At 40.2% G+C, this 14,211-nt stretch overlaps 1 protein-coding gene across 1 annotated transcript in view; it reads right to left on the reverse strand.

Annotated features, from left to right (window-relative positions):
- TDRD12 (tudor domain containing 12) overlaps window positions 1-14,211 on the reverse strand; it is an 80,692-nt gene that overhangs the window by 45,660 nt on the left and 20,821 nt on the right. Inside the window, exons 10-13 of the mRNA XM_089667818.1 lie at window positions 10,379-10,521; window positions 5,069-5,145; window positions 2,070-2,089; window positions 1,297-1,354 (exon numbers count right to left, since the gene is read on the reverse strand). Of these exons, the coding sequence (XP_089523944.1) occupies window positions 1,297-1,354; window positions 2,070-2,089; window positions 5,069-5,145; window positions 10,379-10,521 (298 nt within the window). The remainder of the gene's footprint in view (window positions 1-1,296; window positions 1,355-2,069; window positions 2,090-5,068; window positions 5,146-10,378; window positions 10,522-14,211) is intronic.

Raw genomic sequence — 14,211 nt, forward strand, 5'->3', positions numbered from 1 at the left:
TGTTTTTGGTAAAAAAATCCCAATAAGTGTATATTGATTGCTTTGTGTGAAAGTTATAGCGTCTACAAACTATGGTATAGATACTGCAATTTACACCATTTTTTTGCTATACAGCACTGAGCTAGTTTAACAGACAATTGTGTGGTCATGCAATATGGTACATAAATGAAATTTATGTCCTTTTTTTCACACAAATAAAGCTTTCTTTTGGTGGTATTTTATCGCCTGTGTGTTTATTTTTTGCGCTATAAAAAAAAAAAAAGGCTGACAATTTTGAGGGAAAAAAAACTATATTTTGGACTTTTTGCTATAAAACATGTCCAGTAAAAAAAATTTAAAAATCAAATTTCGTCATAAATTTCGGCCAAAATTCATTCTGCGACATGTCTTTGCTAAAAAAAAAACCCAATACGTGTAAATTAATTGGTTTACGTGAAAGTTATAGCGTTTACAAATGGCAGTAAAGATACTGGGATTTTTAATTTTTTTTTATACTAATAATGGTGGCAATCAGTGACTTATGGCGGGACTGCGGCGGACATTCTGACACTGGGGGGGAACTGACTTGGGGTCACTGACATCTCCAGTGACACCAATACAGTGCAAAAAAAAAAAACACTGACACTGTACTAATGGCACTGGGCAGGAAGGGGTTAACTTTTTTATATACTGAAAGGGTTAACTGTGTGAGGGGAGTGTTTTACTAGGGGGCGGGGTGTGTACTGCACAGCGACAGGCTGATCGGGAGAGATAAGCTCTTCTCTCTGGCTCAGCATGTCCGGAGCTGACAGGGAACTGACAGAAAGCAGAGCTACTGCAGCCCTGCTCTCTGTCAGTGATTGTCGCTAATCGGCGGGCCACAGCCGGTAACGACCGGCTGTGACCCGGCGACTGACATCCGCAGCCGTGATCAGCGGGACAGGTAGGGCGGTGGCGCGCCTCCTACCTGTTTTGCAAACACACATTTTAAAACGTGGTTTTGCCCAGCCATGCCGCCCTGCCAACGTATTTCTACAGTGGCTGGGCGGCATGTGGTTAAACCTGTCCAGTAAAAAAATTTTAAAAAATCAATCTACTTTGGGAAGGTGCGGGGTACTGAAAGACACAGTTTGTTTTGTGTGTTTTTTTAATTCATATGTATGGGTCTCTGGAGCTGTAAGTTATACGTTTTTTCTTTTGTCTCTGTATTGATGCCGTGTGCTGTTATTAAAATACAAAATTTATTTAAAAAAAAAAAATTCCAAGGGTCCCCATAAAGGATTTACATTATAAATAAGGGCAGTAAAGACAAAGCACCTTGTCGTGTGCTGCTTCTGACAGCTGTGCTGGATTCGGATTTAAGAACTGAAGTAACCTGAAATGAAAAGGAAATGTAAACTGTTGTTACTAGTTTGCAACTGATTTTACATTCATTAAAAGGGATTTCTTAGGGAAAACAAAGACTTCTGACATGAAAATATGGGAATGTCCCTGTATGTAATCCACCAATAGTTGCACAATCGCACTCCCAGCACACATGTCCGGTACTCACGGAAAGGTCCCGATCTCCTCTTTCGATAGGGACCTTTCCCGATCATGTGACTGTTGTGACGGTGAATCACGGCGGTCACATGACCTTAAAACCCTGCCCCGGCTTCTGAATCCCTTAGAGAGCCGGGAGGCGCCGGCGCAAAGGGGTTTTAATTGATGGCATCCTCAGACCTGATCCCAATGAGCACTGATGGGCTTAATCCATTATTTTATACTCCTAATACCCACTTTCCTTTGTTCTAACCACCATCCTATAACAGTCTTAAATGTCCCACTGTGGGGTGAAGTCTTGCATAATCAATCCTAGTTTATTTTCCTATGACCTACCTCACTGATCGAACCATGGACAACACCTATCCTGTAAGTTTGTAATATTGATTTAACAATTTTTATACTTTTATGGGTCAAAGGTCTGTATACTTTTTTGTATCTGTCACTGGATTACACTTTATATCCTGTTACTGCTTAAAATCTTAACAAACATATATCGTTTAAAAAAAACAAAGAATAAAAGAAAAAAAAATCCTCTGCTGAAAGACTTACTTGGTAAAATTTTGCGCTTGTCTCATGTTGTCAGGAGCCGGGGATGAGGCATTCCCACTCGGCGTTCTATAAAAATAATTTTAAAAAAATTAAAAATGGGATTAGACACACAAAGTGTTTCATCACTATGAATGGAACTTAATTCACTGGACACGACTGGTACGACAATAAGCGAGCAATGGGACTTGCTAAACCCTATGTTGGAAAAGATCTCTGGGCTAGGTCAACTGTCATAGTGCTGGATTTAAAGCGGCTGTGCTTACAGGTGTAGTGACATATCATAAGCCAGTCTTACGAAGTAAACATAACCAATTGGTTATGTTGTTATCTAGGCCCCAAGAATCCACCATTTTCAGGAAGACCTCGAGGAAATACCTGGGATATAGAAAGATCAGGGCGATACAAATACGATACATAATGGGCAGCACAGTGGCTAAATGGTTAGCATTTCCGCCTGGCAGTACTCGGGTCGCTGGTTCGAATCCCAACCATGGCACCACCTGCCTGGAGTTTGCAAGTTCTCCCTGTGCCTGCGTGCGTTTCCTCCGGGTACTCCGGTTTCCCCCCACTCTCCAAAGACATGCCGGTAGGTAAATTAGAAACTGTCTAAATTGGCCCTAGTATGTGTATGTATGAATGTGAGTTAGGGACCTTAGATTGTACGCCCCTTGAGGGTTAGGGACTGATGTGAATGTGCAATATATATGTAAAGTGCTGAGTAAACTGACAGCGCTATACAAGCACCTGAAATAAATAAATACAAATAAATCATGAGTTGTGCAAAACTGAAGCAACCACTTCCCAGCAGATGCACCTGTGCAAAGCGTTCACTGAGACAACAGAACCTACAATATGTATCCAGCCTGCCAGCTGCTTGATAGAAGAATTTTATCATTCCATTCTAGAACATGGAAGCTGGGTAACAGGCTGCCACAATAAAAAGCAAGCCTTTTCATAATAAACCCAAATCTACAAATCAAGGAGACATTTTGCACTCACTGGCTGAGCTGGTGAAACTACAAAGATCTTTAGTATCCATCCAGCATGTCTGCAAGTCAGCTGCTTCATAAAATAATTCTCACTGATCTATTCTTGAACCCAGGAGCTGGGTAATACAGGTTCTTACTGCTTTTGACGCTAGGCAAAAAACTGACCTTCTGACAGTGGCAGGGTTAAGCCAACCAAAGTTGACATCCAGTGTGTCTTGGGGGTTGCACACATTTCCCATAAATAAAGCAGATATACAAGGACAGCAATCCTGCTTCTGAAGTCTGCACTGATGAAAAACTGACGCGAACTGATGTGAACTGAACTGATGAAAAACTGACGCGAACTGATGAAAAACTGATGCGAACTGATGAAAAACTGATGAAAAACTAATGTGAACTAATGAAAAACTGATGTGAACTGACAAAAAACTGATGTGAACCTATGAAAAACTGACGTGAACTGATAAAAAAACTGATGTGAACTGATGAAAAACTGATGTGAACCTATGAAAAACTGACGTGAACTGATAAAAAAACTGATGTGAACTGATGAAAAACTGATGTGAACCTATGAAAAACTGACGTGACCTAATAAAAAACTGATGTGAACCTATGAAAAACTGACGTGAACCTATGAAAAACTGATGTGAACTGATAAAAAAAACTGATGTAAACTGATGAAAAACTGATGTGAACCTATGAAAAACTGACGTGACCTAATAAAAAACTGATGTGAACCTATGAAAAACTTACGTGACCTAATAAAAAACTGATGTGAACCTATGAAAAACTGATGTGAACTGATAAAAAAAACTGATGTAAACTGATGAAAAACTGATGTGAACTGATAAAAAAACTGATGTGAACTGATGAAAAACTGATAAAAAACTGATGTGAACTGATGAAAAACTGATGTCAACTGATAAAAAACTGATGTGAACCTATGAAAAACTGATGTGAACCTATGAAAAACTGATGTGAACTGATAAAAAAAACTGATGTAAACTGATGAAAAACTGATGTGAACTGATAAAAAACTGATGTGAACTGATGAAAAACTGATGTGAACTGATGAAAAACTGATAAAAAACTGATGTGAACTGATAAAAAACTGATGTGAACCTATGAAAAACTGATGTGAACCTATGAAAAACTGATGTGAACTGATAAAAAAAACTGATGTAAACTGATGAAAAACTGATGTGAACTGATAAAAAACTGATGTGAACTGATGAAAAACTGATGTGAACTGATGAAAAACTGATAAAAAACTGATGTGAACTGATGAAAAACTGATGTGAACTGATGAAAAACTGATGTGAACTGATGAAAAACTGATGTGAACTGATAAAAAACTGATGTGAACTGATAAAAAAAACTGATGTGAACTGATAAAAAAAAACTGATGTGAACTGATAAAAAACTGATGTGAACTGATAAAAAACTGATCAGTTTTTTCTTGGAAAAAATGTGACTGAACTGATGAAAAAAATCAGAACGCCCGTGTGAAAAGAACCCTAAAACTATCTATCTATCTAGCCCTGTAAAGAAATCACTGTACATACCTGTTCTGCCGCCACTCCAGTCCGGTCCCACGCTGAGCTGTCAGCAGCTGACAACGTTGACCCCTTAGTATGTCTATGAGTGACGTCACTTCCCAGTTGTTGTCGGTTCTCTCCTGCACATAGCATCCCCACTGAAGACCAGATCAGCTTCAGAAAAGGTATGTACAGAGATTTCTTCTTTAGATAGCTAGATAGATTAGTTTTAGAAAGTGGCTACAAGTAAGTTTAGAGTTAGTTATGTTTTGGGCGAACTTCTACTTTAACATTTCAGGCAGGTAAGACTGAATTAAAGTTCTGAAGTCATCAGAATCTCTGCACGTGCAGCAATCGAATGCAAGTATTTCTGTTATCATCTGTCCTTCTGAGGTTCTCTATTCATAGGAGTCTCTACAATTTATCTACCTGCCTTGCACGTATGGAGAATGCTACATGTACTATTACCTGCATACATTCTGCTACTTTCAATACAGATAGAACAATTTCATACCGGATTTTGGCGATGGATTCTTCCTTGATCTCTGAAAAAGACAAATAATGTCACTCGCAAGGTTTCTGAATTTGATAAAATAATCCTGTCCTACAAATACGAAGGACTTTAGGCAAAGCCAAAAGGTAAAGAAAGCAGCCTATCAATCTGCCAGGAACCAGAATTGAGATCTTTATAATCGGATATTGTTTAATAAAAGGTTTTGAGTTTAGTTTTACATAGAGGCTTGGAAAACATATGCCAAAATACAAACACAAAAAAACTAAGAAAAAAAAAAAAAACAAAATGATATAAGAAAAAAAAAATCAATACAGGTTGTCTCCATAAACCAGATCATCCCAGGTTACAGGTATTGATATAAATAGGAGATACCTCTAATGCACTCAAGACTGAAATTATGAGTATATGATCCAAAAACTTGACAGGGGATAAACCCATTCACAAAAATATAAGTCTGTCTGTCAGTACATCAGTATATGTGAATATTAGTGATGCAGCGAAATGAAAATTCTGGTACAGAAACCAAAAATTCAAAATGTGCAGTTTTGAAAAATGAATATATATTTTGTGGAAAAAAAATACACTTTGACTAAAAAAAAAACTAAAAACAATATATAACCCAATTTTTTTGTAAGATATGAAAGAGGATGTTATGTCGAGTAAATAGATACCCAACATGTCACGCTTTAAATACAATACAGAGGAGGTCTAGTGCGAGAATGATTGCTCTTGCGCTGACGTTCGTGGCGATACCTCACATGTGTGGTTTGAACACCATTTACATATGTGGGCATGGCCTACGTATGCGCTCACCGCTATGTGCGAGCACGGGGGGATGCGGGTACTTTAAACTTTTTTTAAAAATTTTATTTAATGTTTTGGGGGTTTTTTGCACTGTCCCTTTAAAAAAATTTGTAATCACTTTTATTCTTATCACAAGAAATGGATGCATCCCTTGTGATAGAAATAATTAGTGACAGGTCCTCTTTATGGAGAGATATGGGGTCAATAAGACCCTACATCTCTCCTTGCAATGTAAAACATTAGATCAAAAAAAAGCTAGTGTGCTTTAAAAAAAAAAAAAAAAATGGCCGGAACGGGAAGTCACATCGCTCCGGTCCTCCAAGGGCATAAAGGAGTGGTGGCCATCTTTGCTTCACTTATCTCTATGCCCAGCGCCGGGATCGATGGTTTCTCAAGTAAGGCTGAACTACCGAGTGGCGGCCGGTGTGGCGGCACAGGCTGGCGGTGGTGAGGGGCGGCAGCGGCAAGATTTTTTTCAGCACCTGTATCGGTGCTTTTTTTTCATTTCGGCCGACAGCCGAAAGGGGTGTTTTTGGCTGCAATGTTTCGGCCGCCGAAATTTTGGTGCATCCCTAACTTTTTCAATTTTAATTCGGAGACTTTGATTTTAATAACATTGTGGATGTCTACATTTGCACATCTATATATGCTGCACGGTTTCACATGGCTCTGTGCGACAGGACCAGAAAGATCTTTCTTGGAGGCTGTGTGATGGGAAACACAGCACATGTGTGCACGACCCTCCACCTAGCGAATGACATCAGTGTTCTAGAAATTCTGAAGGACCCTCTGCAAAAATAGGAATATTTAGTTCACACATGTTGCAATACATGTTTAAGCCGTCCAACTGCATCAAAGTAACCCCACTATGGCCAATCCTGTTCGGTCAACGCAAATGCTACTGTGGACACAATGCCAGTATAGGAGAAAAGAAAGTGGGGGAGAGCTACTAGGTTTAGGTGTGGCTACTGACCCAACAATACAAACTAGTTATTGGGATTTGAGCAAAGGTATATCTTGTTTGACATCAGTGTCCTCTCACACAACATTAACTCCTTCCCGGGCAGAGCCATCAGGAAAATGGGGAATAATGAAACACAACCAATAAAAATGAGAAAGCTCCCCGTGCCTACTCACGGACCCTTCAAAAAAAAGGGCAAGCGCAGAGAAAATGGCAGCATCTCTGCACCAGAGAACCTAACTTAAGCAGAACTGGTTCTGGAAAGCCCCCCTATGCAGAGCCCAGTGCCCAGAGGTCTTCTTCATTGGTATCCACCTCTGAAGAAGTGCATGCGCACGAAACGCGTTAGTAGGAGCCAAGACGCCGTGACGTCACGCCGCCGGAGCCACGTGGAGGCCCGGTGGCCATCTTACTTTCTGGATAGTTAGTCCATACTGCAATACCTGATGCGTCTTGCTGTCTGAATTTGCAAATTTGTTCTTATAATAAATACTATAATTACCTACTACACTATGGGCATCCTTTATGGTCTCTTGTGAGGAGCCATTTATTTGTAGAGCCCACATGATCCAGCCATCTACAGTATCCAGAGAAGAGAGTTCTTATAAGCAGGCATCTACACCCATCCATCCCTTAAAGGGACCTCTGGCCAGCTGGACCCTTTACCTTCCGTAAGCTCCTGACAGTACCACCTTGCTTAGAGGGAGGATTATCCATGACCAGGATCATATCCAACTCCTAAAGGGGACCTCTACTGATTCATTTAATGCGTATATACATTACGCATCTGGTGAGTGCGTAATTTTACCACACTATTTGGAGCACCATTACTGGATTTTACTGTGAGTCCGCACCATAGATCTGCAGACTGTCACCTTCAATTTGATATATTTTTGGCATATAATTTTATTTATTGATGGACAGATATTTAAAATACCCATTATTTTTAGAGCTGCACTTATTTATTTTACACTTCTAGGCTACTTGAGTAATGTTCAGTCCCACATAGTCTAGAAGCAGTATGGTCCTTCAGTTGGCTTCAAAGCAGGAGGGAAACTTCCATCAGCAGCGTAAAGAAGAGTCTTGACTGAAGGAAAAGTCAAGAGGAGAAAATTGCTAGAAAATCATAGGTTAGCCTTACAACAGCAAAACTGCAGAAAAGACATCCATCCTCCTAAAACACTAGCAAAAAATATAGGCATGCTGGTAATAGGAGGGACTACGCCCTGGGTTGGCCCACAGATTTTTTTCTTGTTTGCAGATGTCCAATCCTCCTACAGATGGCAGTAAAACCCAGAAGGTTAAAGGTGTATCTCTGGTCAAAATGTAAAACCAAACTTCACAACACCTCAAAAATACGCCCCTTTTTCACTCCACCCAAGACCTCCTGTTCTCTAGCTCCCTTATCACCTTCTCCCATGCTTGTCTGCAGAATTTCTCTCTCCCATCCTCTGGAACTCCTTACCCCCAATCGGCCCAACTATCTCCTACTCTATCCACCTTAAGGCAATCCCTGAAAACCTCTCTGTAGAGAAGCCTACCCCACAAAACAAATTTTTATATTTTCTCCATCAGCTCATCCCCCCCAGTTATTACCTTTTGTATCACTTGACCCTAGCTTTTGGATTTTAGGCTCCAACGAGCAGTGCCCTCTGATTCTTCCTGTATTGTAACTGACTGCCCATACTTTGCAAAGCATTGCGCCCCCGACAACGTCTTTCGTGATGACGAAACGCATTGAGTGGAGCCTCGGCGTGTGACGTCACCGCGTTCTGGAGGGACGGCGGCCATGTTTTTGGTTTGAAATATTGTCAATTCAATGCTGGTTATTTTAAGTCTTGATGTATGTGGATCTTGTAATAAATCTCTTAGATTGTAAGCTCCAAGGAGTAGGGCCCTCCTATCCCTCTTGTATTGAACTGTATTGTTGCTGTATTGTCTCAAGTTATATCGTAAAGCGCTGAGCAAACTGTTGGCGCTATATAAATCCTGAATAATAATAAATCTGCCAAAGTTTTAATTAATTACTGCACTATGAGTTGCTTTTGTTCTTTATCCCTTATCTGATTGTCGGATGGGTGATTCTTTAAGGTTCGGAAAGTTTCAAACTGGAGAAATTATCTTGTATCTGTGAAAGAATTTCCATTGAAGATTACCTGCCATACTGATTCCCCATCACATTGCACTCACTGATCGGTGTTATATGGTCAAAGTGTCCGGATTGGAGATTTTTGAGAGCAGAGATTTTATTCTGCATCTGGGAGAGGATATCTACTGGAGATTATTCGCCATACTGATACCTTATTACACTGCGCTTACTGACCGGTGATATACGGTCAAAGTGTCCGGTAAGGGGCCAATTTTTTTTTCCGGGTGTATGGTGACAGTTCATGAGATCAGGATTTTATTGTGTATTTTATTTGAGGACTTATCATTTTGGACATTATTATGCTTTTTAATTAGAGCTGCATTTTTTCTGTTTACACTTTGCAAACTGTTGGCGTTATATAAATCCTGTATAATAACATTCATTTCTTCATTGAATTTCAGTTATTTCTAGCCTGCTCCCATAAATCCAAACAAACTTTATATTTTTAAAACTTGCTTTGTGAAGATCCCCACACATTTACTTCCTTGAATTCAGTGACAACATTCACTATGTCCTGTTAATAGGCACTGCTGTGTCACAAAATTCACAGTGTCCACCTTCTGAACTACAGAGGTGCAGAGAGGAGGAGATTTAGGAGGCAGAATCAGTATAGGAATCACTGATTGCAAGCAGCTAGGTACTATGGGATGTGTGTAGTGGATTGTGATAGACAGTCCACGTTTTATTAGATGATCAGTAAAATGACAATTTTATAGTCTTGCTACTTTCTGTTTCTTGCTCTTTAAATTCCTTACTCTCTTAAGTAAACAATCAGATATAGGTTTACAGAACAATGATGATAATTAAGATGGCGCCTTCATCCGGAGTCTCACCCTAGGTGACTCATTAGGAGAAAAGTATCTTTTAATGTAAACAACCCCCATAAAAGGGAAGAGAGTCTTTTTGGGGAAAATGATTGGAAGATATCAACACGGATGGAAGACCATGCAGAAACCCAGTGGACTTTTCACCCAATAAATGTATATGCTTTGCCTGCATCATAAGCCCTATAAATGATACTGTTAGTTCCTCAATAAAACAGAATTTTAGGAAGTTGGCAAACTGCAACAGTGTCAGTGTCTTGCTTCCACGTGCACGTAATTCTATATTAATTTGGCTCACTGGTAGATCGCGGTAAATGGTCTGTAGGTGACCTACTCCAAAACATGTGTATCCTTACATACTGAGAGGAAACAGCAGAAGAGAAGTGGCAAAGCATGAAGGGAATCCAGGACAATGTGGTAAGAGATGGCCAGCAGACAGGCAGCACTCACAGCATAAAAGGAGATTTATCAAGTAAGCTTTTATTTATTTAAATTTAAGAAATAAAAATCAATAGCTAAACCTTACCAGTAGACAGCCTTCTCGCACGATCTACTTTGCAAAGCGCAGGCCAGGGGGACTGAACAGCAGCAAATGCTTCATTGGTCGGCATAACTAAAGGATCCTGCTCGTCTCTATCCAGCAGACCGGTCTTCTCTTTGCTGTGACCCCTGTAAATATAGTACTTGTCAAAGGAATATGATCAGAAATCATTTTTCTTTTATAAACAGTGCCATACCTGAGTCTCATAAAAAACAAACTGCATACCTCTAAAAAAGAAATGTATTTATTATTATTACAGGTACTTATATAGCGCCATCAATTTACGCAGCGCTTTACATATATATTGTACATTCACATCAGTCCCTCAAGGGGCGTACAATCTAAGGTCCCTAACTCACATCCATACATACACATACTAGGGACAATTTAGACAGGAACCAATTCACCTACCAGCATGTCTTTGGAATTTGGGAGGAAACCGGAGTACCCGGAGGAAACCCACACAGGCACAGGGAGAACATGCAAACTCCAGGCAGATGGTGCCATGGGTGGGATTCGTACCAATGATCTTAGTACTGCCAGGCGGAAGTGCTAACCATTTAGCCACATCCTATAATTATACAAGGAATTAATCAAAAACAGATCACAAAGATTTTTTATGTGATCTATCTCTTAAAGTCTATATGAACCCTCACCTTGTAAAACAACCCAATCAGTTTAAGATAGAAATGACCGGTAAAACATTTGTGTATAAATATAAAAACCATGGGTTTTTTTTTTTTATTGTTTGAAGGAATGTTTTGGGCTTTGTTCCTTTCCCCCATTTCGGTTTACATCCGGAGGGGTTGAATGAAAAGTAAAAAGGAAAAAGCAAGATATTGTCAAGAATGTTTTGAATCCTAGTGGTCTCTGTTTTGTTTGATTATTATTTCTGTTATTTTGTCCATTACGGGATCTGCGTATCCACTTTGTCCTATTTATGTGTAATCCTGCTGTTGTTGTGGATTCTGTAAGTACTGTGTCATTTCCTCTATTATCCTGACAACAAAAGTTGTTTGGATTTAAAAAAAATAAAAAAATAAATATATATATATATATAATTATTATTATTATACAGTATTTATAAAGCGCCGATAGTTCGCTCAGCGCTGTACATTACAAAGGGGGACAGAACATGTGACAGAACAATACCAATACAATGCAAAACATGAGGGGATCGAGGGCCCTGCTCCTTGGAGCTTACAATCTAGGAGGGAGAGGATGGTGGCACAGGAGGAGATAGCTGTGGGGGATGGAGTGGTAGGAAGAGTGGAGGAGGTCGGCAAGTTAGCAGGGGGTGGGGTAGGCTTCCCTGAAGAGGTGGGTTTTCAGGGTGCACCTAAAGGAGAGTAGGTGATAATCTCATGGGTTGGAGCAGGGAGTTCCAGAGGATGGGTGACACCCTGGAGAAGTCCTGGAGGCGGGCATGGGAGGAGGAGACCAGGGAACTAGAGAGAAGGAGGTCTTGTGAGGAGCGGAGTGTAGGTGCTGGGCAGTACTTGGCTATTAGGTCGGTGATGTAGTTCCTGGCAGTATGGTGGACAGCTTTGTACGTCAGTGTTAGGATTTTGAATTTGATCCGTTGCGCAATCAGAAGCCAGTGGAGGGATTGGCAGAGGGGGGTGGCGGAGATGGAGCGGTTGGAAAGGTGAATGAGTCTGGCAGCCGTATTCAAGATCGACTGAAGCGGGGATAGCCAGCGGCTATATATATATATATATATATATATATATATATATATATATAATGCCTTTTTTCCCTTTTTTTTTTAAATTTTTTAAAGTGACCCCAGTCCCACCGTTCTCAGCTGCATAGAGCGGAGGAGAAACAGCAACACACTGATCTTCCCAGCGAGTGGCTGTACAGGGGGTGGGGGGGAGCGTGTCTGATCACTGAAGAAGTCTATTCATTGCAGGAAAGCAGGCTGAGTTCTTAGCTTTAACAGGAAAGCAGAGGAACTAGCAGGAAGACCAGGGATTTCACAGGAGAATTTTTCATGGTACAGCAGGCATATACCAGGAATATGAAATGTTGGGTTTACATATTCTTTATTTATTTTCATGTATACTTAGAGGAGCACAAAAAGCTGCATATTCGCATAGCGTATATCTAACTGGGATATTTATTTCTAGCTAATTTGCTATTATTTTTTTTTAATATTGACAAATAATTCTCTTTCTATACAATGAGGGCTAGTTCACACTAGATGCTGCAGTTCAGTGCATTTTTTTTTCTGCATTGAAAATGCATGCAGAGTGTTTTCCATGTATTCTGATGGCCTGGGTTCACACCAGTACAGTCAGTTCCAGGTGCAAAAATAAAGTAGAACATGCTGCATTTTTTTCTGGCCAGAACCATACTGGAACACAGCAAACTGCATCAAAACTGCACCAGAATGGAGTGTGGTGTGAACTGTAAACAAAAACGTATCTGGAATGCATCCGTAGTGCATTTTTTGTGTGTGAACTAACCCTGACAGATGTCACTTCAAAAGTAAATTTTATTTACAAATAGCTGACAAACCTGATCTCAGCAGCAGCGCTTTCGGGAACATCTGTGTAAAGAATAACCAACAATAAATTATTTTCTTTTCCAGAATGTTTAAAATGTATTAACACCATAACTGCTCATGTCTGGTCACATCAGCAATAAGAATTTTGATTTAGGCCCCTTACACACAGGGACATCTAGGGACTGTTCATTAGACACAAACACACACACTCCCTATAAAAAGTTGCAGTACTTAGTTGTTCACTCACAGAGCCGGGTACTGCACTTTAGGGGGAGGCAGAGAGCACAGCACACACTCCTTGCTTTGCTTTCACTGCGCTCGGCTCCCAGTGCCAATGACAGATCCGGCCTGAGCTATGAGTCTGCTCAGGAAGACGGCCCTGGGGGACACACTCGCCCCCACCATAATTTCCACTCGCCATTGGCAAGCAGAAATTTCAAGGCCTGTATGTATATATATAAACTTTACTACATCATTTTAAAGAGATCACTAAAATCAGTTAGCAGTTCCAGTTTATTGACGCGTTTCGTGATTTCTCGCTTCTTCACTGATCCGTGCCCTTCCAATAAGTGATAAGGATGTTACCAAAAATAAAGTAAAAGTAAACACATTTGCTACAATAATTACAACAAGAATATAAACGAGCGCAAAATCGAGAACAAATATGAATACAGGCAGCTGCTGGCACTTCAGGGTATAGGCAACAGTCCCAATATAAATGTATATAAATAAAGTGCAGCGCTATAAACGCACAAACTGTATGAAAATATTAATACGGTAATTCTCATAAAATATATATGATCAAGAAGCATATGCAAAAGAATAAAGTGCAAATCAGTGCGGTTGTGCATATAAGTGAATCAATCAATATCCGTAATCTAATTAGAAATCAATCAGCAAATATCAAACAATAATAGTCCTCAAATTGATTGCAATGCATCCAAGTGAAAAAGTGCAGATGTGCAAGTATCCACAAAGGGAATCCACCACCTCAGACGAATGTACACTCACCAGAAATTAAACATTAGCAGGCATCTGTTATAATCTGTCACATCTAAAGGTGCAGGAACAAAGAGGCAGCTTAGGGGTTAATCCTACATCATCATCCGTATGCAAGTGGGGCGAGAATCCTTTGTCCTGGGAAAGATAGCTCAACAACAGGAGCCAGAGACGCTAATATAATTAAAATATTCCACATGGAGTAAGGTAAAAATCAAATACCAAGATGGCCACCACTCCGTTCCTCGGCAGCGGCTGCATAACGTCAGCAATGTAGGCTCCACCCAGCGCGTTTCGTGCGACAGCA

Source organism: Staurois parvus, unplaced genomic scaffold, assembly GCF_062004578.1.
Source record: "Staurois parvus isolate SC_StPar_1 unplaced genomic scaffold, SC_StPar_1.0 ptg003601l, whole genome shotgun sequence".
Taxonomy (NCBI): Eukaryota; Metazoa; Chordata; class Amphibia; order Anura; family Ranidae; genus Staurois; species Staurois parvus.